The following is a 27,640-nucleotide window of genomic DNA, read 5'->3' as shown; positions in this document are numbered from 1 at the left end:
TCAGAAATGGCCATATTAGTGTCGGATAAAGAAGACTTTAGAGCAAAGAAAATTATCAGAGACAGAGAGGGGTGTTATATTGTAATAGAAGTGTCAAACAACCAAGAAGACAACAATCCTAAATGTGTATGCAGAAAATAACACAGCTGCCAAAATACATGAAGGAAAAACTGTCAGAACTAAAAGGAAAAAGACAAATCTACAATTACAGTTGCAGACTTCAGCACGCCTCCCTCTCTTACTGATAGGTAGAACAACTAGACAAATAGCAAAGATGTAGCACTCAGCAGCACCATCAACCAACAGATCTAATGAACATTGCTAAAGTGCTTCACCCAACAGCAGCAGAATACACATCCTTTTCAAGTGTCCATTAAATATATACGAGGATAGACCACATACTCTGGACCATAAGACCTCAAAAAATTTAAAATCATGGAATGTGTGATTTTTTTCAACAACAGTGGAATCAGATTAGCAGACAGGAATATCACGAAACACTTGGGAAATAACGCTTCTAAATGATCCATGGGTCAAAGAGGAAGTCTCAAGGGAAATTTTAAAAATATTTTGAACTTAATGAAAAGTAAAACAACCAGTTTTTTTGAGGTACAACTAAAGCAATACCGAGAGGGAAGCTTACAGTATTAAATGCGTATACTAAAAGACAGGAAAAGGACCAAATCAGTAATCTAAGCTTCCACCTAACCTGAAAAAAGAAGAGCAAAAGAAACCCAAAGCAAGCAGAAGGAAGGACATAATAAAGAAAAGCAGAGAAATCGGTAACATTGAACATGAGAAAACAGAGGAAGTCAACAAAACAAAGGGCTGCCTCTTTGAAAAGACAATAAAATTGACAAACAGCAAGACTGACAGAGAAAAAGGGAAGACAAAAATTTCCAGTATCAGGAATGAAAAGGATATAACTATAGATCTTGCAGATATCAAAGGGATCACAACAAACAACTCTGCACACATAAATTTGACAACTTAGATAAAACGAACCAATTCTTTGAAAAGAACTCAATAGGAGTTAGATAATTTGAATAGCCCTGTAACTGTTAAGGTAATTACATTTATAATTTAAAACCTCTTGAAAAGGAAATCTCCAAATCTTGATTGTTTCACTGGATACTTGTATCAAACATTTGAAGAACAGTGAACACCAGATCTATACAATTTCTTTTCAAAAAAAAAAAGAAAAAAAGAGGAGGAAACCCATAGTCTTGTGACACTATTCTTACCTGATATTAAACCAAGACAGTTCTTAAAAAAAACAATATCCCTTATATGTTTAGTTGGGAAAATTCTTTCCAAAATATTAGCAAATGGAATTAAACAATTTATAAAAAGAATTATACATTGTGACTAAGTAGGATTGATTTCCGGGATTCAAGACTGGTCAGTATTTTAAAAATCAATGAGTATAATCTTCCATATTAACAGGCCAAAAAAGAAAATTCATATGATCATATCGATTTAGAAAAGGTGCTTAATAAAATTCAAAATTCACTTATAATAACTCAGATTATTAGGAATAGAGGGAAATTTCCTCAACTTGATTAAAAAATGTATCTAAAATATCTATAGCTAACATCATACTTCATGGTGAGAGACTGCTTTCTTCCTAGGGAATGGCAAGCTTGTCTAGGCAAGTATGTCTGCTCCTACCACTCCTTTTCAGCATAGTCCTAGAAGTCCAAGCCAACACAGTAAGGTAAGAAGAGGAAATGAAAAGCACTACTAAAGGAAGAAATAAAATTGTCTGTATTTTTAGGTAATATGATTATCTATGTAGAAAATCCCAAGGCTTGTACCAAAAGAAAAAAAAAAAAAACCCTGAACTAATACGTGAGTTTAGCAAGATAGCAGGATAAAAATAACATAAAAAATAAATTGTATTTCAAGATACTAACAAGGAACATGTAGAAAGTGAAGTTTAAAATACAATTTATAATTTTGCAAAAAGAAAAAAGATGGAAATCCAACAAAAAATGTACTGGACCTATGTGTTCAAAACTACAAAACTTTGAAAAGATTATGTTAAATAAGCTAGGACCAGAAAGACAGATATTACATGTTCTCATTTACATGTGGGAACTAAAAATAAAGCTGATCTCATGAAGGTAGAGAGTAGAATGATAGTTACCAGAGGCTGGGAACAGTGTGTTTGAGAGAGCGGGGATAAAGACAGGTTGGTTAATAGGTACAAACATACAGTTAGATAGAAGCAGTAAGTTCTAGTGTTTGAGAGCAGATTAGAGTGACTATAGTTAACAATATATTGTGTATTTCAAAATAGCTAGAAGATTTTAAATGTTCCCAATACAAAGAAATGGTAAATGTTCAAGGTGATGGATATCCCAAATACCTTGACTTGATTCTATGCATGTATCGAGTATCACATGTACTTCATAAATATTTACAGTATTGTGTCAAAAAAACTGAAAAGGATATTTAAGTAAATGGAGAAACATACTGTATTTATTAATTGGAAGATTCAACATAGTAAAGATAATTACATAGTCTTAATGCAGTTCCTGTCCAAGTCCAGCAAGATTTTTTGAGGACATATACAAGCTTATTCCAAAATGTATATGGAAGCCTAAGAAGCTAGAATAGCTAAGAGTTTTCAAAAATAAAAATAAAGTGGAAGTTACCAGTCTACGTGATTTGGGATGGAATACTACTTAGCCCAAAAGACTTATTATATGGCTGTAGTAATCAAGACTATGTGATATTGGCAGTGGGGTAGACAAATAGATCCGTGGAATAGAATAGAAAACCCAGAAATAGATCCACACAAATATGCCTAACTAATTATTGACTGAGACACAAAAGCAAGTCAATGGAGGAAAAATGGTGTTTCCAACAAATGGTGATGGAACAACTGGACATCCATATCACAAAAATAAACCTTGACTTAAATGACTTTATACAAAAACTAACTCAAAATTGGTCATAAACTTAAATGTAAAATGTAAGACTATATAACTTTTAGAAAAAGCATAGGAGAAAGTCTTCCAGATCTGGGCTAAGCAAAGAGTTTTTAGATTTGCTATCAAAAGTACAGTCTACAAAAGGGACAATTAGCAAACATTAAAATTAAAAATATTTACTCTCTGAAAGCCCATATGATAAAGAGAAGCTCCAGACATATTTGCAAGCTGTCTGACATAGGACTCATATCTAGAGTATATAAAGTACTCTCAAAACATCAGTTTAGAAAAATTCATCTAGACAATTGGCAAAAGACATAACATTTCATTAAAGAGGATATACAAATGTCAAATACAGAAAAGATATTCAACATTGCTGGCTATTAGGGAAATGCAAATTCAAACCATAATGAATATATTATTCTTTACCTGCCAGATGGCTACAAATAATGACAGCATGGAAAGCTGGTGACTATGTGGAGAAACTGTATCACACATACACTGCTGGTGGGAATGTGAAATGTTATGGGTAGTTTCTTATAAAATGACACGCAATTACCATAAACTCTAGCAATTGAACTCTTGGTCATTTATCCCAGAAAAATTGAAATTTATGTTTACATGAAAACCTGTGCACAAATATTTATTCCATCTTTGTTTTTAATATTCAAAACTGGAATCAGCCCATATCTGCTTCAATAAGTGAATGGTTTAACAAACTGTGGTTCATACAAACCATGAAATAGTACTCAGCAATAAAAAGGAACAAACTGTTAATAAACACAAAAACTTGAAGGAATATCCAGGGAATTATTCCAAGTGAAAAAAAGCCAGTCCCAAGAGGTTATTACATACTTTATGATTCCATTTATGTAATACTTTTGATATGACAACATTTTAGAACTGTGGGACAGAATAACTATTACCAGGTCTTATGGATTTGGTGGGAGCAGGGAGAGGAGAAGCAGATGGTTGTGGCTATAAGAGGGTGGCACAAGTTATCCTTGCATAGGAACTGTTCAGTCTCTTGACAGGCGTTGAATATATGAACCTCTACAGGTGATAGAATTGTATGGAACTTAATAGACACATATACACAGGCAAATGAGTGCACTAAAGCTGGAAAAATCTGAATTAGATAGGTGTATGAATTAGATAGGTTGGAGAACTAAGGATGCAAGAATTCTTTATGTTCTATCCTGAATTCTGCAAATTATACTGTAAAAGGATGTACAGGCTGGGCATGGTGGCTCACGCCTGTAATCCTAGCACTTTGGGAGGTCAAGGCAGAGGATTGCCTGAGCCCAGGAGTTTGAGAGCAGCCTGGGCAACATGGTGAGATCCTGTCTCAAATAAATAAATAAGTAGATGTGCAGAATTACATTTTGCATAATATATGGGGAGCAGTAAGATCTAGAATATGAAACTGTTGTCACTCTGGAATTATCAACATGGTACTCTGACTGAATTAAATATTCTCAAATGAGCAACACAAAACCTGGTATCCAAAAACTTAAGCAAAGAAATAGATTTAAAAAACAAAAACAATGCTGTAAGAAATGAAGTGGGAATTCATCAAATTCTGGAAAGAAACAGAAGAAAAAGACAAAAATATCTTAGAAGTGAAGAATAAATTACAAAATGCTCAAGAGAAAATAGAAGATCTAATGAAGGACATTGAATGGAAATGAGATTTTTGTAAAAGTAAAAAGGATCTCAGAAAAAAAAAATGTTCAAAGAGAAGACCAGCAAAGGGTGTCCAGCATAATTGGAGTCTGTGAAGAAGAAAAATAAAACAGTGGACCAGAACTAATAGATAAACTATAATTCAGAGAAACTTTCTGGGAATAAGGGAAATGTTAAGTCTAGCTTTTGAAGGACCTGGAATGATAAACTCTGAGATGTATTTTAGTAAACTATTAAAGATGAATTGAAGCCAGTTGCAGTGGCTCATGCCTGTAATTCCAGCATTTTGAGAGGCTGAGGCAGGAGGAGCCCTTGAACCCAGGAGTTTGAGACCAATTTGGGCAGCGTATTGAGACCATATCTCTACAAAAAAAATAAAAAAAGTTATCAGTGGTGGTGGCATGTGCCTGTGGTCTTAACTATTCAGGAAGCTGAGGTAAGAGAATTGCTTGAGCCAGGGATTTCAAAGCTGCAGTGAGCCAGCACACCACTGCACTCCAGCCTGGGTGACAGAGCAAGACCTCATCTGAAAAAAAAGATGAATTGGGCTGGCATCACATTTCAGAAGAACAACCTGCAGATCCTGCCAACAGAGTAGCAATTTCCAGAAACTCAAGAAAGTACTAGCCAAGGATTTGATAGCCAGGCAAGTTTTTCTTAATTATGACAGCTATAAAAAGACAAGTTTGAATATTCAAGAACTCATTGGGTATTATATCCATGAGCCGTTGAGGAGTTCATTAGAGGGTGAGCTTAACCCAACCAAGAGATCACTGGGGCAGCTTCGGCAAAAAGAACTGTGAGCAATTACTATATTAAATTAAGGCCTAAATACAAGGGTGGGAACATGGGTAGCAGAATAGTATGAAATGTTACATGTTAGACAAAGTACAAATAATACCACTTTTCAGAAGGGGGAGAGAAAGGGAAAGCAGAATAAGATCACAGACTGTTGTGTGGGTGGGGAATAAAGGAGATCATTTAAAACTGGCAGACACTGAAAGCTTAAGAAAGAGTAAACAGGGTGGGGGTAAAAGAGGTGCAAGGACACTAACAAAACTGTAAATGCAAAAGTAACTGTAGAATAAAATTACAAACCTTGCTAAACACCAAAAGAAAACGTAAAAAATAGCAAAGGAACACAATAAATATTACCTAACACACACAGTAATTACACAGTAGTGACTGAGATAGAACCAAGCATATCAGTCATATCAAATATGAGTGGGCTTAAATTGCCTATTAAAAAGATTTTCAAGTTGGTTCAGAAAGCAAACATTAAAATTTGGTTTAGGCAGGAATCTGTAAGTGGATGTTAAAATCAAGGGTGGAAGATTTGGTAAGGCTCAGGATTTTTGCATGGTCTCCAAGTATCTCCTTACGGATTGCTTATTAGCTGCGAGAGTAAAAATAGTAACTATATAGTAGAGAGACTGGACAATACCTTGACCAGATAATTAAAGCTAATATCACCAAAGAGAAAGTTAGGTACATCATGGCCTGTGACTATGCTACCCTTAGAAGGGCATATCTTTGCTAATGTCATAGTAGCCTAGCAAGGAATTTTTAAATCTAATAATGAAGAACAAACCCAAATTGCAGAACATTTTATAAAATAAGTGGCCTCTGTTCTTCAAAAAATATCAGTGTTAGGAAAGAAAGGGAAACTCTGGAATGCCTCGAGATTAAAGGAATCTCAAGAGACCAAACAAAATCTGTGGCCTTGGGATAGATTGTGTACTAGATAGAGAGAAATACATTATTAAGGTAATTGACAGAATTGGAATATGGATGATGAAAGTACTTTATCAATATTAAATTTTCCAGAGTTTGATTACTGTTTGTGTAAGAATATCTTTATTCTTAAAAAGTCATATTGAAGTTAAGAGGCAAAGCATGATGAGGTATGAACCTACTCTCAAATGGCTAAAACAAAGATACATAATAATGTTGGGTTGGGCAAGAGAAAGCAAAATTGGCAAAAATGTTTAAAAGTTGATGAATATGAGTAAAGTATTTGAGAGTTCTCTGTTCTTTAAACTTTTCTCCAAGTTTTAATTTTTTTTTTAAAGATCTCTAGGTGTTAACTATAAGCCAGAGACCAATACACACACACACCAAAGTAGAATTTGAGTTACATAATTATCTCACTCTCCCTCTCCCCCATCCTTTTTTGAATATTGAGTTTTCACCAGTTCAAATTACCACTATTTGGAAAGCCTGACATTTAGTGTCAGTCTGTGTTAAGCTATAGATGTAATTTCTTTAAAGCTTGTTTTTCTGTTATTTTTTATAGAACGTGCCTTTTTTCCCCCTAAAATATGCCTGAGAGGAAAAAAAAAATTTTTTTTCTAGATGTGTCATTTGACCACCAATAAAATGCGTGGTCATGTGGAAAAAAACCCAGCCGTTTGGTTTCTTCTCCACTTGTTTCCTTGTGTTCTGAGAACAAAATAGGGGATCAGATGGGTTTAGACACCTTTGAATATCTATGTCTTTTCTTATTTTTATCTTGTTCCAAAGTGAGCTCTATCAAACAATACGTGGACAGTAGTTTTCTAAGCTTTGCCAGCTGTTTTGCAACTATGACCATTAAGCTCCTTTATCTTTTGAGGAACAGCTTGTCCTATATCAAAAGAAAAATACTTGAAGATACTCTGTCTTAATGATTCCATTTCTATTAGTTTATGTGTAATATTATCAGTAGTTCTGCTTAGCCCATGTGTGAAGAAAAGAACATCAAATGAAATTTGAGATTATGCATCCAATCTTATATGCTATATTAATTTTTAATTGTGAAAAACCAATTATTAAAATAAAAATTAACTTTATGCCACTGATTCTTTAACAGTATTTATATGAAGTTTCTTACTTCTGTTGTAATGCTGTATGGAGAAAAGAGAACCACATGGTTCTACCAAATTAACAATCCAGGATCCTCATTATACATTTCTAAATAGAGCAGTATCTCACACACACAGAGAAGGTTGCACAGTGTTTTTCAATCTTTATAACTAGTGCAGTGGCAGATTACTGACTCATCCTAACTATGGCGATTAAGGATGCTTACATGATTTTTAAGTTTATGAAAAGTGTGAATTCTTTAGAGAACATTTGATACTTACTGTACAGTTTTAAATGCTTCCCTTTATAAGAAGATTGAAATGATGCATGCAACTGCTTTTCTTAGAAGTGTGTAATTACTTTTTATCTAAGGACTGAGGATATTTTTAGAGATTATTTAGCCAAACACTGCAATGTAAAGTCAGTGAAAATCAGGTTGAAATGACTGATACTGCAATACCAAGAAAGGCAAATCTTGTGTAGAATGAAATAATTTTTTTTGCTTAATTTTTATAGTGATAATATTATTTTACTGTTGATAATTTTCCTTGGTACGTTTTGAGTTCCTAAATTTCTAACCATTCTACTTATAACTGTTTTTATTCAGGATTTTGTCATTAATATAATATTTTAAGTAATTATAAAACAAATTTTTTTCTAACTAGGAAGAAGCATTGCATGCATTTATTCAGCCAGAGATTCTGGATGGCCCAAATCAATATTTTTGTGAACGTTGTAAGAAGAAGTGTGATGCACGGAAGGTAAATGCCATGTAGAGATTAATACTTAGGAATCTGAGATAATATTCCATATTCAATAGAGTCTCCCCCTTTTTGTTGTTTGTTTTTTAGGGCCTTCGGTTTTTGCATTTTCCTTATCTGCTGACCTTACAGCTGAAAAGATTCGATTTTGATTATACAACCATGCATAGGATTAAACTGAATGATCGAATGACATTTCCCGAGGAACTAGATATGAGTACATTTATTGATGTTGAAGATGAGGTAAATATTTGTTATTTTAAAGTATTTTTCATTAATCCACGTTAGTCATGTTTTTGAACGAGCTGTTTCAAGTAACAACACTAATGTCATTTAGACTGTCTTCTTGATGGAAACTTTTTCTTTATTTTCTAATGGGGAATTCAATAAAATGACTTACCTTTGTATAAGCTTTTCCTGACTGCATAAATTATATTTTAAATATTCTTGTTTGATCAGAGTAACTTATGATACTCTTTGAAAAGACAATAAGGAACTCAGCTTTGGAATTATTTCTTGAAGTTGAGTGATAATCTTATGTTTTATAATTTCGTCGTTATTGAAACCAGCCTGAAGGTAAGCCATACTCATGTTTCTGATCTATAATAAATGCAGACAATGCCTATGATGGAATGGATGAACCAACTGAATAGCATGGGCTTAATTTCTTGTACTTACTATTTTGTATTTACTATTTTGTCTGTTTTCCTTTTTTAATTTTTTTAATTTGAAACTTTATTTAAATAATTTAAGCATGGGATTTGAAGTGACACATGATGTAATGCTTATCAATTTCTCCCCACACTTTGGCCTTCCAAAATTCTCTGGTTCCTCTATCCTTATTCAACGAAAGACTTACAATATTCCACTCTATTATTTTGGAAACTCTTCTGATTTTATTATGTGGAATACTTATAATCACTTAGGCTAATTATTTCAAAGTGATAAATCTTTATTCTCAGAATTACCCTGAAGCGTTTTTTTTTTAAATGGAACTGATTACTATAGTTATAAAAAATGCCTTTTCCCAGGAGTTCAAAAATAATTTTAAACATTCACTAAGTTTTATTTAGTACTATTAAGTACTATGAGGCAGTTTGGTATAGAAGAGCACATGTTTTAGGCATAGCTAGATGTAGGTTCAAATTCTTGTCCTGCTACTTGCTAGCCTCTTGACCTTGGATAATTCATAAAACCTTTTGAGCCTCATTTCCAGATGCCTTAGATGAAGTAGCTGTTCATTGAATGGTAACTATGACCAATAACATTTTGAAAAGTTTAATTTAAAATAATGTCTCAGACAGTTGCGCTTAAGCTAGGAAATCTACCCAAAGTGTCCCAGACTTTCAGAGGAGACATAATCTTTGTAGGGTTTCTACTCAAATAGAGATCAGTAGTAGATTGGTCTTCTGAATATGCCTAATATATTTCTTATAAAGGAAAATTTTTTCCAAAGAAAGAAAACCTATATATGAAGCTCAGTAGAAACTTTCTAGAGAGTTCTAGGTTTAGTTCTTGGGACAAGAAATGTTTTGGCTCAGCTGAAGAAGTTTCAGGAATTATATCTCTTTGGACTAAGATCTATAGCTGGATTTCACCTCCATTTTTCCTTGAACCTAACCTTCTTGAGAGATGAAGACTGTATATTAGATGTAGTACCTACAACAGAGTTCCTGGCAAAAAGTTTGTGCTTATTGTGTATTGCTTGGTTTCACTCAAGAACTTCTGTGCAATGCCTTATACATGTCAAAAGCCTGCATCTTAGAAAATTCTCAAATTATTTAAATTAAAACATTTTTAGGGATGTATATAAAACGTTAAAGAGGGGAAAGGATTGTTTGGGGGTTTGTAACAAAGAGAATTCTTCAAATTAAATTTGTGTGAATGTGGTTTAAAAACCATAAAGTAGAAAAGTATAATGTGCTGTAACCATTGTATTTCTGCTTCCTGTAAAAATACTATAAAGTTCTTAAGGATGAATACAATGTCTTGTTTCCCTTTCTAATTATCTGTAATACCTAATGCACTGATAAACTGAGTTGAACTTTTTGTTCAAGAAAAGAAATTATATTCTTTCATGATTTGAGAACACCAGAAGCTCATTTTGGAGCTCGGCTTCTCTGATTTTGTGGATTTTGCTAAAAGAAATTATAATTTCAACCATTATGTTGTAACAGTAAACATAAATGAGGTTTAATAGAATTCTGAATCACTAATTTGTTGTATTAGAATTTTAAGGACATGATAGAAATGCTTTTAAAATATACTGTTGCTTGTTTAATTTTACTTAAGGTCTCACTTTTTAAGAGAAGATAAATGTACTTAAAGTAAAATATTTTTACTAATAAGTTGTATGAAAATATTAGCAGTATATAGGTACAACGTTTTGTTGAACATATTTTCTCTGTATTTGGTTTATAACTAAGATAATTATGTCTTATTAAGAAATCTCCTCAGACTGAAAGTTGCACTGACAGTGGAGCAGAAAATGAAGGTAGTTGTCACAGTGATCAGATGAGCAATGATTTCTCCAATGATGATGGTGTTGATGAAGGAATCTGCCTTGAAACCAATAGTGGAACTGAAAAGATCTCAAAATCTGGACTTGAAAAGGTACCTTTTATAGTTTGTATTTTTTTAGTTGAAAGTGAGAATAATCTCTGACTTCCTATATAATTCTATAGCTGTTGTGACTGATAAAGTTCTCTTTAAAAGAAACTTAATTTTTGAAAGTTAAGACTTCTCAAATATAGTTTTTTTGTGCATATATATATGACTATAATTAAACTTCAGGAAAAACTGCTTACAGGTAGGAACATTAATTTTTGGGAGACCATACTTTAACTGTCTAAGCAAGCTGGACGGTATAGAAAGGATGCCTAGTAGTCAAGAAACCAAGATTCTATTGCCACCTCTGCCTTTAAGGTTGCAGCAAGTGTCTATAAATTTTGTCTGAGTTTTCTTATATAGAAAAGTAAAATGTTGGATTAGTCATTGATTTTTAAAAGTCTGGCCATGGAACACTTTATGAGACAATTAATAATAGATCTGATCTTTCTGAGTAGGGAAATGCCAAAGCCCCCAGCCTTTCTCCCCTGTCCTGCGATAGTCCTCAAGACACTTTGAAAAATGGTATAGTTCCATGGATTATCGTTTGAAAACCACAGAATTGGATAATCTCTGGGATAGGATCTTGCCCCTGTGTCAATAACTTTAAGGGTTTTTTAGACCGGTTTTTTCACATATATTCTGTTTTATCGAGGGAATGATTATAGATAAAATGTCTTGAGCATGGTGTGAATAATAAATCACTAATGTGAAGACTGATCACTAACTCAGGTATTACAGAGTCATTAAATATAGGGATTTTTAAGGCAATATTTAAAAATAGAGTTTTACTTTCATAAATCTGTTTTTAGACCAAGGCCATTCTTCTAATTATCACCACCACCCTTTACCTTTTAAAATTATCTGTTTCATTCAGGGCAGACAGTTGAGCAGGGATTGCTATGTAACAAATAATGTAATAAGTACATTGTAACTTAGTATAGAAACATGGCATTCTAGCAAGAGTTGGCAAACTATGGCTCAAGAGCCAAATCTGGGGCCTTGCCTGTGTTTTTACATACACTGTCGTTTCATCTGCGAATAAAGACAGTATTCTTCCTTTCCCATCTGCATGCCTTTTTCTTGTCTCACTGCACTCTGTGGGACTTCCAATGCAGTGTTGAATAGAGTGGTGAGGGAGAAAATCCTTACCTTGTTCCCAGTCTTCAGAGGAAAGCTTTCAGTTTCTTATCATTGAGTGTGATGTTGACTTTCCGTTTTTTATGTTCTTTTCCTACTTTGTTGAAAACTTTTATCATGAATAGGTATTGGATTTTTCCAGATTTTTTTTTTCTATGTCAGTTGATATGATCATGTATGTAATTTTTCTTCTTCAGCCTGAATTACATAGATAGATTTTCATATGTTAAGCTGTCTTTGCATACCTGGAATGAATCCTGCTTTGTCATGGTGTGTATTTCTTTTTATACGTTGTTGATTTGATTTGCTAATATTTTGCAGAGGATTTTTGCATCTGTGTTCATGAGATTCATTGATCTGTAGTTTTCCTTTCTCATAGTGTCTTTATCTGCTTTTGGTGATGTTGGGCTCATGTAATAAGTTAGGGAATGTTCCCTCTGCCTTTATTTTTGGAAGAGATTGTGGAGACTTGGTATTGTTTCTTAAATATTTTTGGTAGAATTCACCAGGGAAATTGGGCCTGGTGCTTTCTTTTTTAGAAAGTGATTAATTATCGATTTAATTTCTATGATAGATATAGGGCTCTTCAGGTTACTTGTTTCTCCTTTGTGAGTTCTGGTGGTTTGTGATTTTTAAGAAGTTGGTCTATTTTATCTGTGTTATCAAACTTGGGGCATAGAGTTGTACGAAGTATTCTTTTATTGTCCTTTTAATTGTCCTTTAATGTCCTTTTAATGCAGGAATGAACCTTCTTTCATTTCGGATATTGGCAATTTGTGTCATCTTTTTAATCTTGGTTAGCCTAATTAGAGATTTACCAATTGTATTGGGGTTTTTTTCTTCCAAAGGACCAGCTTTTGGTTTTGTTCACTTTTTCTGTTGTTTTCCTATTTTCATTATTGATAAGGATTGCATTGAACCTATAGATCACTTTGTATAGTGTGGACATTTTAATAGTATTAAGTCTTCCAGTTCATGAACACAGGATGTCTTTCCATTTATTTGTGTCTTTAATTTCTTTCCTTGATGTTTTTTTGGTTTTGGTTTTGGTTTTTTTTTTTTTGAGACGGAGTGTCGCTCTGTTACCCAGGCTCCAGTGCGGTGGTGTGATCTCGGCTCACTGCAAGTTCCACCTCCCAAGTTCACGCCATTCTCCTGCCTCAGCCTCCTGAGTAGCTGGAGCTACAGGCACTGGCCACCATGCCCAGCTAATTTTTTTGTATTTTTAGTAGAGATGGGGTTTCACCATGTTGGCCATGATGGTCTTGATCTCCTGACCTCATGATCCACCCACCTCGGCCTCCCAAAGTGCTGGGATTACAGGCGTGAGCCACCGCACCCGGCCTCCTTGATGTTTTATGGTTTTTCAGTGTATGAGTCTTCTGCCTCCTTGGTTAAGTTTATTCCTAAGCATTTTATTCTCTTTGACACTATTGTAAATGGAATTGTTTTCTTAATTTTCTTTTTGGATTGTTAGTGTTAGTGTAACAATAAATTGTTAGTATTTAGAAATGCAACACATTTGTGTGTGTGTTGATTTTGTATCCTGCACTTTTTGTTGAATTTACTTGTTAGGGTTTTTTTTTTATGTGGAATCTTTATTTTCTACATACAACATTGTCATCTGTGAACAGAAATAATTGTTCTTTCTTTCCTATTTGGATATCTTTTTTTTTTTTTTTTTTTGAGACAGAGTCTCGCTCTGTCGCCCAGGCTGGAGTGCAGTGGCGTGATCTCGGCTCACTGCAAGCTCTCCGCCTCCCGGGTTCACGCCATTCTCCTGCCTCAGCCTCTCCGAGTAGCTGGGACTACAGGCGCCTGCCACCACGCCCGGCTAATTTTTTTGTATTTTTAGTAGAGGCGGGGTTTCACCGTGGTCTCAATCTCCTGACCTCGTGATCTGCCCGCCTCGGCCTCCCAAAGTGCTGGGATTACAAGCGTGAGCCACCGCGCCCGGCCTCCTATTTGGATATCTTTTATTTCTTCTTGCCTGATTGCTCTGGCTAGGATTTCCAGTACTATGTTGAACAGAAGTGGTATGAATGGGCATCTTTGCTTTGTTCCCGATCTTAGAGGGAAAACTTTCAGTTTTTCACCATTTAATATGATGGTAGCTGTGGGGTTTTCATATAAGGCTTTCATTATGTTGAGGTAATTTCCTTCTATTCCTAGTTTGTTGAGTGTTTTTATCATGAAAGGATGTTTAATTTTGTCAGATGCTTTTTCTTTATCAATTGAAGTGATCCTGTGGTTTTGTTCTTCATTCTGTTAATGTAGTGTATTACATTGATCACTTAGTCATGATGTATAGTCCTTTAATGTGTTACTGAATTTGGTTTGCTAGTATTTTGTTAAGGATTTATGTATGAATATTCATCAGAGATATTGTTCTATAGTTTTTAGTATCTTTGTCTAATTTTGGTATCAAAGTCATGCTGACCATATAGAATAAGTTTGGAAGTTTTTCTCGTTTTTACTTTTTCAGAAAGTTTGAGAAGGATTCGTGTTAATTCTTTAAATGTTTGATAAAATTCTCTAGCAAAGCAACCTGGTCCTGGGGTTTTCTTTGTTGGGAGGTTTTTGATTACTGATTTAATCTCCTTACTAGTTAAAGATGTGTTCAGATTTTTTATGTCTTCTTGAGTCAGCCTTCATAAACTGTTACGTTTGTAGAAATTTATCCATTCCTTCTAGGGTATCCAATTTGTTGGCATATAATTTTTCAGTCTCTTATGATCCTTTTTATTTTTGTGGCTTCAGTATAATGTCTCCTCTTTCATTTCTGATTTTTGTTATTTGAGTCTTGTCTCTTTCTTAACCTAGCTAAGGGTTTGTAAACTTTGTTGATCTTTTCAAAAAGCCAGCTCTTAGTTTCATTTTTTTTTTCCTATTCTCTATTTCTGTTCTAATCTTTATTTCCTTCCTTCTGCTAACTCTGAGTCTAGTTTTTTCCTTCTTCTTCTTCTTCTTTTTTTTTTTTTACATCCCTCCTCTCCAACTTAGTTTGTTCTTCTACTTCTGGTTCCTTGTGGTATAAAGTTAGGTTATTGATTCACGATGTCTTCTTTTTTTTTTTAATGTAGGCATTTACATCTATAAACTTTCCTCTTTTGTTTCATTGCAGAAGTTTTGGTATGTTATGTTTTTGTTTTCATTTGTCTCAAGATATTTTCTAATTTCCTTTGTGGTTTCTTTGACCCATTGGTTGTTCAAGAGTGTGTTGTTTAAAACAACTTACATATATTTGTGAATTTTCCAGTTTTCCTTTTACTATTGATTTCTAGTTTCTCTCCTTCACTTTTAAAGGATTATTTCTCTGGATATAGAATTCTAGGTTGGTGGTAATTTTTCTTTCAACACGAAATATTTCATTATACTCTTCTTGCTTGCATGATTTATAATGAAAAATATGCTATAATTCTTATCCTTGTTCCTCTATAGGTAAGGTGTTTTTCCCCTCTGCCTCCCCTGAAGATTTTTTTGTCTTTGGTTTTGTTCAGTTTGAACATGATATGCCTGAACATGGGAGTTTTTGTTTTTTGTTGCTTTGGTTTTTGGTTTATTGGGCAGGGTGGGTATTTATTCTATTTAGTGTTGAGCTTCCAGGTCTGTTGCTTAGTGTTACCAGTTTTTGTAAATAAAGATTTATCAGAACACATTCACTCTGGTTGTTTACATATTATGTATGTCTGGTTTAGTACCATAATGACAGAGTTGAGTAGTTGCAACAGAAACCGTATGGCCCAGAAAGCCTAAAATATTCACTCTTTGACCCTTGCATTAGTGGGCCAAATGATCTAGATTTTAGTTCTTACTTTGCCATTAATAAACTGTATCACTTCGGACAAATCATTTAATCTGTGTGCCTTTCAGTTGCTACATTTTGGAGGAATTTGGACTAGATGCTTTCTGTTCTACCCAGATCTAGAAATTTGTAATTCTGTTTGCTAGTACCATGTTTGAAGATGTATCCCCTTTTAATTAAGAGTAATGTATTGCTTTGTTAAATAGTAGTAAAAGAGAAGAAAATGTTAGGGACACGTTTTTAAGTAATTTTATTTACAGATTATCATGCTACATTTGGATGAAGGCACTTTACTTTCCTTCCTACTTTTTGGCAATGTATTTGTGATTTGAAACTAAAATTATTGCATTTGAGAACCCTTACTCTGTCATGACTGTATCATCTTTGCTTTAAAATAGATATATACAATTCTAATTTGGCAGGCGATTCAGTCTTCTGAATATATCACCATTATTGTCATCTAGAAGTTGCTACTATTAGAATTTTCCAGGAAGATAATTATGTTGGCTTTGATCATTATGATGAAACTTAAAAAATGTATAGCTGTTGGTTGGCAGGCTTTTTCTGTGTTTATTTTTTTTCTAAATGGGGAGACTGCTTATGATAAGATATTGTTCATATCATTCAGTGATATCAAAATTTTGTCTAGTGTATTTACTACATTCAAAGCATTTTAATAACATGGGGTTACCACATTTCATAAGTTGTTCAATGCTTTAAACACATTTTGGATTGCAAATAAATTCTGAAACTTCCTCCCTATCACCACTGTAATTAATTTTAGTTTTAGCAATAAAATTTGTACCACATAAACAAGTTTTCAGACATTTTCAAAATTTGTTCTAGAAATTTCACTAACAACATGTTGTGGTCAGTTTAAAGTTATTTTAAGATAAATTAGAATTTCTTGAAAGTTATAGAAGGCTCTACAATGCTTTTTAGGCAAAGAATAAAGAACAGAAACCCTAGTACTGTAGAAAAATAAATAAAATAAAGCTTGTCTGTCATAAACTGGGAATCTTCTGATGTCAAATTGCCTTTTTAACCTCCTTCTCTGTTTCTGTCTTCCTACCTGTTCTTTTTTTGTGATAGAGTTACTGGTCTGCAGAGTCTCCAGTATCTCACACTGTCTTAGGAGTTGTGAAGTGCATGGGCTTCTGAAAGAAAAGATTGTCTTAAATATAAAAATAAGTCATTATAAATGACCTCTTTTTTTTAAACAAGTTGCCTCTTTTCTCGATTTTCTTCCACAAATACTTAAGTTTGCCTAAAACAATCTTTAGTTCCAAACTTTAAAGAATTGTTTGCAGAACAGGAAGCTAAAGAAATAATTTTAATTTATTGTAGATATAGTATAATTCAGGATTCATTCTTAATAAGAGAGAACAAATCAGTAGATCATGATATCACAGATAATACATAAATACATTAGAAGATGTTCCAAATAATTATATTCCTCAGCTCTTTTGTAAAGGAAATAGAATTTGAATAAGCAACAGTATGTTACTTCGGATTTTTTTTATCGACTGTGCATTTTAGAACAGCATTATAATTAGCATCTGCTTCTGAAATTTTAGACTATTATTTAATTTTTACATATGTAAGTTTATATTTACAGATATGTGTGGTTTCAAAGGTTATAGCATAATTAAAATGTGAAAGAGTGCACTGATGAAACTTGTGTAACTTGTAGTATATACAGTTATTTGATAACTTGCCATTTTTGTTTTACCTTAGGGGAAAGTTGACCTATAATATATAGGACAACTAACCATGTTACTTCTCTGTGTGTTAACAGAGAATAGGAAATACACAAATAAGGGTTGTGTTTTTCTTCTCCTCTGAGTTACTTTTATTTTTTCCCCTTAGAATTCCTTGATCTATGAACTTTTCTCTGTTATGGTTCATTCTGGGAGCGCTGCTGGTGGTCATTATTATGCATGTATAAAGTCATTCAGTGATGAGCAGTGGTACAGCTTCAATGATCAACATGTCAGCAGGGTAAGGAGGTGTCCTTTGAGGTTATTACTCTGAAAGGTGGGAGTAAGGATGTTTCTAAACAACAGTAAGGTTTATTAAGAATGAGTGAACCTATCTAGTGATACATCTTAAGACCCATATCAGATCTGTCTTTAATTTTTGCTTTTAGTAAAGTTCTTGCCTTTGTTTATTATTTCTTTGTTTTGCTTTGTTTTGTTTGGGGCTTGCTGAATACCTCCAGAGATAGACTACCAGTTTTCCTCTGGGCCTGAGCCTTCATAGGTGCTACTTGTGCTTCACGTGTAATTAGGAATGCTAGAACTGACTGGCTGGTAAGCAGCCACTGATTATGATTAAATTTTGTGGATTGGTAGCTGTGTGAGCAATCATGAAGGTCTTTGATAGCATTTAACTCTGAGGCTAAAGATTGAGTTACATATTGACATTAATGTGATAGTGTTATAGAATTTGCAAAAATCATGTAACACATTTTCAGATAACACAAGAGGACATTAAGAAAACACATGGTGGATCTTCAGGAAGCAGAGGATATTATTCCAGTGCTTTCGCGAGGTAAACAATTTCCTAATTTTCAGTGTTTAAAAGTTAGAATTAATTATAGCTTCTCAGTGTTTTTTGTCATCAAAGATTTAACCAAGGGATTGACAAACTACAACCCATGAGCCAAATCCAACCTGCCTCCATATTTTGGAAATAAAGTTTGAACACTGACATAGCCATTTGTTTCTATATTATGTGTTAATGCTTTTACACCATAATAACATAGTTGAGTAGTTGCAGCACAGACCATATGGCCTGCAAAGCCTATGATTTTTACTATTTGGTCCTTGCTGGAAAAAACTTGCTGGCCCCTGACTTAACTGTTGTATGTAGACATTCCAATACACAGTTTTGTTAAAGACTTTACTGTATTACCAAGAGGAGATACGGAATCTTCTCTAAATGTGATAAGAGGAAACAGATTTTCTTCTTATCTGGAATGTTTTAAATCTCAGTATGTCTGTGAACAGTGGCATGATTTTCTAATTGTTTTTTAAAAAATTACAATTTAAAGTAAATATTTCATGCTTAGAAGTGGAATTTTTGTAATCTACTTTTTGTCCCTATTAATCTTTTTTATGTTTCTACTAGTTCCACAAATGCGTATATGCTGATCTATAGACTGAAGGATCCAGCCAGAAATGCAAGTATGTTTACCTACAGTTATTTGATTTTAATTTGTGTTACAAACTAATTTCTTTTGTAAGTTTGCAAACCCAGATAACTACTTTTAAATGATGGATAATTAAGTTGTTTTATGCCTGGAAGAATTATTTACAAAGACTGTTACAAAATAATACCAAATGGTAAGGACCTTGAAAAAATGTTGTTGAATTATTTTTTAATATATGAAGAGACAAAACTACATTAAATAAATTGAATGTTTATTAGTAGTAAGATTATATTATGTGCAGTCTGATGTAGGGATGATAACATGTTTGGAATTACTGCTTTTAAAATATTGCAGTGTTTGTTTTTTCTTGCTAATTCTGACTCAGGCTGTATTACAAATATATAGGGGGGTGTGTACAGATTACATATACAGGTGATGTGTTTGCTCATAGTCTTTTCATAATTAAAAAAATGTAATCACAATCTTTGATTTCAGTATATTTCCTTTATTTAGACACTACCATTGCTATTAGTAAATCTGTTTCAAGCATTATGTTTTTATTCACATTTTTGTAAACCCTCATTAGATGGTGAATTCAGTTGGTACAAGGCTGAGGACTTATCTTTTCACATAAAGTATATTCTAGGATCTGTCATATAGTAACGTTCAATAATTTACTATGGAATTAATGAAAAAATAAATGGAAATTATAATAAGTCATTTCAGAACAGAGATTTGAGAGCAGAAGTAATCATTTGTACTGTATTATAAAGAAACTACCCCAAAGAGTAAGCTGACCCAGGTCATAGCTATCGGAAGCAGAACCAGTATTGTAATTCATGTCCCTCACATGGACCCAACCTTCCAATAGTGCAATAACTCAGCCTTCTTTTACTCCCCCAACTCTAGTGTTGTTATAAAGCACCAGAGGGCGCTGTGTGATATGATATGGAATATTTTTTAAATTAGAGTTCTTTCCTAGAAGCAACAGCTTTTACCTTTTACGGACACATGCTATTTTTGATAAAAATTTTTTTCCCTTTTTAATGCCAAATAATCGTTGGCTTTATTAAATGATGTCATAATTTCATATTGTCCCTTTGAATACTTTGAGTTACATATGAAGTTGTAATTATTAAGAAAAACTTTCATAAAAATGATTGATTATATCTCAGTCTATAGTAATGATTTTTTACATATGCGTTTTCTTTTAACTGTTTAAAAGTACCCTCACAAATTATATCAGGTTGTCCTCGCATTGCTATAAAGAAATACCGAAAACTGAGTAATTTATAAAGAAAAGAAGTTTAATTGTCTCACAGTTCTGCAGGCTTTGCAGGAAGCATGATGCTAGCATCTGCTCAGCTTCTCATGAAGCCTCAGGGAGCTTTCAGTCATGTCAGAAGGCAATATGGGAGCAGGCATTTCACATGGCAAAAGGAGGAGGAAGCAAGTTCCGGGGTTGGGGGAGGGGTGCCACACAATTTTAAATGACCAGAACTCATGAGAACCCAGTATCGCAAAGATAGCACCAAGCCATGAGGGATCCACCCTCATGACCCAGACATCTCCCACCAGGCCCCACCTCCAGTGTGGGGGATTACAATTCAACATGAGATTTGGGCGAGGACAAATGTCCAAACTATATCACAAATAATCATCACTTTTTGTATTCAAATGAATCTTGACCATATAGAGAGGGAGAAATCCAATAGATGAAGGTGTCAGTTTTATGACTCTGCATTCTTTGGTTAGGAGGCAGCTAAAGACTGCTTTGAGAACACGGGAAAGATAATAGTAAACAAATAGGTAGTACTCAGTAGCAGCAACAGCAGCAGCATTTATTAAGTTTTATTGTATCTCAGGTAGTAACTTTATGGGGTAGATGATATTAATAAGCTGAAGAGACCTACATTTGGAGAAGTAAACTTGCCCAAGGTCACACAGTTTGATGGGGATGGCATGATTTGAAGTCAGAAATTATTTTATTTTCAAGTTGCAGAGAGCTTTTTCATTCTAAAATATTAATCCACATACTGGAGTTGTTCTGGAGCCAAGAGCCATTTTGAATAAATACATGGCTCTTTAAGATATGAGACCTAACCATGTGTCCCTGTTAACTATCTCTTAACCCTTTTCTGGACGAAGCTTGTATTCCAAGTTGAGAGAAGGATGTAATGGAGATATATCTCTGTGAGTGCTATAGTAGAAGTATATACCATGAGAGCATAGTGAAGCAGGGTGAATAAAGGCAGCTCAGTTTCAGTGACACTGTTTTATCCTGTTTTTATTACTAATAGAATTTCTAGAAGTGGATGAATACCCAGAACATATTAAAAACTTGGTGCAGAAAGAGAGAGAGTTGGAAGAACAAGAAAAGAGACAACGAGAAATTGAGCGCAATACATGCAAGGTTGAATTCCATCATTTTATTTTTAATTGAAAGTGCTATTTTTAAGCTTGCTTAACTGCAATTCTAATGACTAACTCATTGGGTTGATTCTGAGACAATTATGCTATCATGATCATTGAACAATGTAACCAACTATGCTATAAAGGTAAAATTTGATTTGATTTGATGTGTAAAAACCCAGTAACATGTAGTGATGGTGCTCAGTGCTGGTGAAGCCACAGTTGAGGTAGACACATTCTCTTATCCTACTAAAAGAAAATAAATCCATAAAAACTGGATAGAAATTGAGTAGTATTTATCAAGAGCCTTAAGCAAAATCATATTTTTTTTATATAATTTCTCTTATGGAATTATTACCTAATGACATAATCATAATTACTGTAATAATCTTGATTACGGGGATATTCATTATAGCATTTTCCAAATTAGGGAAAAATTTGAAACAACACAAATGTATATTGGTAGGGGAATGATTACATAAATATGATACATGCTTATAAGGAAACATACAGTTGTTAAAATTAATGTTTTTGAATTTTTGTATGGTGTGAGACATAATCGGTGTCAATTACTAAGTGAGAAAGAATAGATAGAAGAAAGAATGATCTCAATTATGTTCTTTTAAAAAATTGCAGTATTTTGACGATTAGGAATAAATACTATCTATGGAAGAATTGAACTTTGACTCTGGAACTGCAGAGTTGATGATGATATTTTACATTTTCTAGATAAAATTATTCTGTTTGCATCCTACAAAACAAGTAATGATGGAAAATAAATTGGAGGTTCATAAGGATAAGACATTAAAGGAAGCAGTAGAAATGGCTTATAAGGTATGTTTAATTGCATCATTGGCATTTACTTACTAATACAACAGTATTAACATAATTTCCCAAGTTTTTATAATGGATAATAGTTATATAAACACTGGCAGTAACCTTGGTAACCAGTTAATTTATCTCTTACCGAGTATATTTATACCCCTCCTTTGGAGCATAGTCAGTTGATTTTGAAAATTTTCTCCCTCTGGAAGCCATTTAAACTTTCTAGATCCCAGAATTAAAATTAGGAACAGAATGTTTATTTGCTCTTTCTATTCATTTAACATACATTTCATGAGTGTTTACTGTATGAAACATTAGAGATATTAGAGTGAATAAGACAACATGAGGTGTTAGAGATACCAAAGTGAACAAGACGTGGTCACTGCCTTCATGGAGTTTACAATCTATTGGAAAGAACAGATAAAACATACTTAAACGTCACAATTTGCAATTATTTTATTATTTAGATGCTGTAAATACATTACTAGTAAATTGAGAAAATTTATTTTGAAACTTTAACCATGAGAAAGGGGAGACAGCGATGCAAAAAGTTGAGGAAGAATATACTGGTCCATAGTCAGATGCATGACCCATTGCATCACTGGCCCATGCTCAAGGAAGAATATTCTAAGTAGAGTGAACAGCACGTGCAAAAGTGCTGAGGTGAGGAGATGCTTGACACGTTTAAGAAACTGAAGAAAGGAGCCATATGTTTAGATTGTTTTGAGTGAGCACAGAGTACCATAAAATGAAATTAGAGATTTTGTGAAATAGAAGTTCACATTTTGTTCTCTAAGAGTAGTGGAAAGTTATTAATGAGGTTTGAAAGGCAAATGGGGTCATACTGTTTCACCAGATCATTCTAAATGTCATTTATGATACTTAACAAATTAAAGTTTTCCCCTTTCCATATAAGCAGTAACAGAATGACCGAAATTAAACAGTCATTACCTAGAGAAAAAATTGCATACTACATCATTTTGTGTGTAATTGTACATGGAACCAATAAAATAACTAAAAATAACACACAAGATAGCGGACATTGTTTCTCAAAGTGTGATCCAGTGCAATCTGCACCAGAGTCACATTCTTATTAAAAATGCTAATTGCTGCAGATGAATCAGAATTTCTCTGTTGGAGCCCGGAAATAGGCATTTTAACACATATCTCAGGTGATTCTTAGGCATAGTCAAGTTTGAGAATCACTTATATTATACATCTGGTCCTACATAGCACTTATCAGTATTGAAATTTTACATTTAATTGTTTGACTATTTTAATTAATATTACTGCCCCTCACTAGACTATAAGCACATACAAGTGCAAAAACCATTCTGGTTTTGCTCACAATTTTATTTTTAGTACTCTTCCCTGGTATCTAGAAAAGTCAAAATTGGTTGGGTATGTTGAATGGATAAATGAATGAACAAACATTAAGATGGATGGATGGCTCTGGATTTGCCTCATTTTGGTAAAAATTCTTTAAATATAATGGTGGACTGCAAGCATTAGTGTTTGAAAATAGGAAGTAAAAGTTTGCAAATAAAAAGAAACAAACAGAAGAGAGAAATAAGTCAATCTTATATGCCAAAAATAGAGCTTCATTGTTGGGGATGGGAGTGGGGAGTAGTAGAGATCAATGGGGATACGCTGAGGCTTACAAGTCCTTCTTGAAAATCATAATCACAACCTTAAATGAACATTGAATACTTCTAAGCAATCCTACTATGTTTCTCTAGGAGGCTTATTTCCTATCAAGAGAGTTGTTGCAACCAGGGTATGTCATCTATTAGTGACATAAGCTATAAGGAAATTTTATGATAGAAATTCCTATACTATGAGCTTTAAGTATTCTGGAGGCTAATATTGAAAGGGGCTATCATAGAAGCCAAACCCTTTGGGATGGCTTTATGAGACATGCTGTCCTCCTGTACTTAGATTGTTACGAGATACATGAATTATCAATTCTACTCCGGGTTGGATTAAGAAAACAAAAGATGCATATTCTAGTTGGCTGTTTAGTTGTTTTCCTCTGTGTTTCCAGCTTAGTTGATTACGAACAATAGTTACAATGCATTAATTTTGTTTCTACACCTAAAGTTTATGGTGTTAACTTTTTAAAAAATAAAAAATGTATTTAGTACATGCTTTATATGATTTGAGGGATAATGAAACATAATTATTTAAAAATAACATTTAAGTTGTTGCCTGTAACTTTGATGTCTTTGATGCAAATCATAAATGTGTGGATTTTGTTAGGGCCTATTGTAGTGTTATTCCCCAACAGACTAAAACACTGTGTATTTATATATGTACATATATTTTTTCTTTCTGGGGGATTACTTTCTTTTAGATGATGGATTTAGAAGAGGTAATACCCCTGGATTGCTGTCGCCTTGTTAAATATGATGAGTTTCATGATTATCTAGAACGGTCATATGAAGGAGAAGAAGATACACCAATGGGGCTTCTACTAGGTGGCGTCAAGTCAACATATATGTTTGATCTGCTGTTGGAGACGAGAAAGCCTGATCAGGTTTTCCAATCTTATAAACCTGGAGGTGAGCAATTTTACACTATTTTTAGTTGTTCTGTACTTAAAATTTTCATGAGAAAGTTTTTTTTTATTGTAGAAATGAACATAATTTAAATTTTGTATATGGTCTTAAAATGTAGAATAATTTTGACAGGTTGAGAAGTACTCAGCAACAGCTTGGAATTAAGTTCTAGATTACTTGCAAAGAGTTGTATACATAATTTTAAAAACAACAAAAATAACAAAACTTCCAGCTTACTGTCTTCAGTGGGTTTTTTCTTCTCCAGTGTGCAGTACTGAATCATTCTGGATGCTGTCAATCCCTAAAGTTATCAATTGCTCTCTTAGGAAGATCTCCTTTCTCTCTCTTTCTCTTTGTGGAGAAGACCTTGGTCCAAAAAAGTGTATTCCCATAAAGTCTCAGAAGTAGAGGCTGTTGTTCAGGTCTTCTTTGGAAGGGTGAATTCATTATCCCATCACTGTCAGCATTTTCAATTTTTCGTCATCCTCTCTATTTCTACAGGTCCCAGGGACTTCATCTTTTCTTTCTTCATTAAATCTATCACATTCACTCAACACATTGAGTTTATTTTATTTTTTTTTCTTTGAGACTGCTTCGGAAAACCAAAATATCATGCCCCTAGTTTTCCCAGAGACAGCTTCCCTATAGACAGTTACATGGTCTGTTTGTGTCCAGAGTTTTCTATAATTACTATATGTAAATTGTAACAAATAGAAGAAAAGCAAAATGTTTATATAATTTTACAAAATCCATATTGTTGTGTCTTGGCACTAACTCCTTTGCATCAGCAGTTAGTCAGAATTAGGTTCTCTGTGTTTTTTCCCTAAAAGTTGAACTTACAAAACTTTATTTTGCCCTTTTACAATAACATTCCTCTGTGGATCCTGTATATCTCTTTTTTAAATGAAAGCCTCTGTTTACAGAGTAGGTTAGATGTAGTATTCTTTCAAGGAGTCTACCTCTCTTAAGTGGGAAAATTTTATTTCTGGAAACCTTATGATGCCTACCTCGACTTCTGAGACTCTACCCTATCTATAAAGAGTCCCTTAAGGACATTTCCTTGCTTTTTTTTTTTTTTTTTTTTTTGCTAGACAGGAAAAAGAATGATTAGGATATAACATGAGTCAGCAGTAATACCACTTATTTGAAAGAGAACTCTAAATGCAAGTGTGGATTGTAAGACTTATAAAGTAGTCTTTATTCATTAATAATCAAGATCTTAGAATATTTTGTCAAATTTAGATTAACAACATAGGGAAAAAACTGAGGATTGACATAAAACATGAGGTTAAAACAGATACAGAATAACTGTGTATTAAATAACAGTGTTTGAAGATCATTTATTTTTCAAGTGATTAAGAGTTTGGTTATAAACATAACCTTCTGAAAACAGAAGAGAATGGGATTAAATTTCAATATAAAGGATTTAAGTGAGAAAACAAAGGCATAATCAGAACAGTTTTTGTGTGGAATTTTCCTTGGGATATAGAAAATATTATTTTGAGGATAAGAAGTCTTTGATGATGAACAAGGTCTTGAGTGGCTTAATAAGGGGTTTGTTCAAACGCAAGCCAGGAGTGCTATGTCACCTTTAATATTTGTTTTGCAGTAACTGGTGATTTATATTTATTCAGTGTTGTTGTTTTCATCTGTACTTGGAAGTTTGGATTTGTCATCTATTAGAAACACATTAAGAATGCATTACTCATGTGAAATACATTAAAAAATAACTTCCAATTATGTGTTTATGTCTTCAAATTAACAGAAGTGATGGTGAAAGTTCATGTTGTTGATCTAAAGGCAGAATCTGTAGCTGCTCCTATAACTGTTCGTGCTTACTTAAATCAGACAGTTACAGAGTTCAAACAACTGATTTCAAAGGTAAGTTTTAAAAGGGGTCTGTAAATAAATTTTTGAGTGCCTATGTACAAGACACTGTGTGATAGTTATGAATAAGATACATGCTTTACCTCCAGGAGCTAGTATTTGTAGTTAGGAGACAACTGTAGTTAAAAGAAACAGATTGAGTAAAGTGTGGAGGTAAGAAAGTGTGAGGCAAGTACATATAACAACTTATATGTGTTGGCTGGATTATCATAAAATACAGGATTGGAAATATAAGTACAGTTTATTTCATGAAGAGCTTTAAACAGTAAACACGAAAGTTTGGGCTCCTTTTTGGTGTAGGCAATAAGTCGAGTTTTTGTTTTCGTCATTTTTAAGTGCGGCAATGCTGCATTTAGTGTCTGGTGACACTAGACTAGTGTTCCACATGCCTTGAAGGGAGTCAGGAATGGAGAGGAGGAAGCTGTTGAAATAATTCAAGTGCAGGTGTATGACTAGAAATGAGAGAAGGCATACATTCCAAGAGAGGTAGAATCTGTAGGACTTGTAATTGTTAAATGTTGGGGTAAAGCAGATGCACCGATGACCTGAGCCAGGGGTTTCAAACTTGGGTAACCAGAAAAGTAGGGATACATTAATAGAAATAGAGGAGGAAGGTGAGGGTGTAGACTTGACAGGGAAGGTGATGAATTAAATACTGGTGCCATTATGTGAGCTAGTGATAAAGAACATAGGCTCATTCAGATTTTTTGAGCTGGAAAAATATAACAATGAAAACATTCAAATTTTGGGGGGCAAAAGGATTAGTTCACACCAGACAAATGATTATCATCCTTTCAAAGGTCCTGTACTCTGCAGAACCTTGAGCATACAAACAGGTAGATTTTGCAGGGTTCTTGAACCATAGGTTAATATTCCCTGGTGTAGTGGAAATTGTTCCATAATTACAAGTGGAGTCCAGTTTTCCGTCATTCATCTTATGTTAGTCTTGTCTTTCATCTCATTATCTGGGATTGTAAATACCTGTTTAACAGAGTTGTAGTGAACATTAATGAAAAATAAAT

General features: G+C 33.6%; 1 protein-coding gene across 3 annotated transcripts in view; it reads left to right on the top strand.

The window, feature by feature from the left end:
- Nucleotides 1-27,640, top strand: part of USP47 (ubiquitin specific peptidase 47) — a 124,215-nt gene that overhangs the window by 70,343 nt on the left and 26,232 nt on the right. For all 3 annotated transcript variants that reach the window (XM_032166601.2, XM_032166599.2, XM_032166598.2), the window contains 10 exons: nt 8,135-8,230; nt 8,321-8,473; nt 10,676-10,843; nt 17,652-17,783; nt 18,259-18,335; nt 18,915-18,970; nt 21,237-21,349; nt 22,078-22,182; nt 24,527-24,734; nt 26,497-26,612. In XM_032166601.2, the coding sequence (XP_032022492.1) occupies nt 8,135-8,230; nt 8,321-8,473; nt 10,676-10,843; nt 17,652-17,783; nt 18,259-18,335; nt 18,915-18,970; nt 21,237-21,349; nt 22,078-22,182; nt 24,527-24,734; nt 26,497-26,612 (1,224 nt within the window). The remainder of the gene's footprint in view (nt 1-8,134; nt 8,231-8,320; nt 8,474-10,675; nt 10,844-17,651; nt 17,784-18,258; nt 18,336-18,914; nt 18,971-21,236; nt 21,350-22,077; nt 22,183-24,526; nt 24,735-26,496; nt 26,613-27,640) is intronic.

Source organism: Hylobates moloch, unplaced genomic scaffold (genome assembly GCF_009828535.3).
Source record: "Hylobates moloch isolate HMO894 unplaced genomic scaffold, HMol_V3 SCAFFOLD_11, whole genome shotgun sequence".
NCBI classification, from domain to species: Eukaryota; Metazoa; Chordata; class Mammalia; order Primates; family Hylobatidae; genus Hylobates; species Hylobates moloch.
This window is presented reverse-complemented; position numbering and strand designations above follow the sequence as displayed.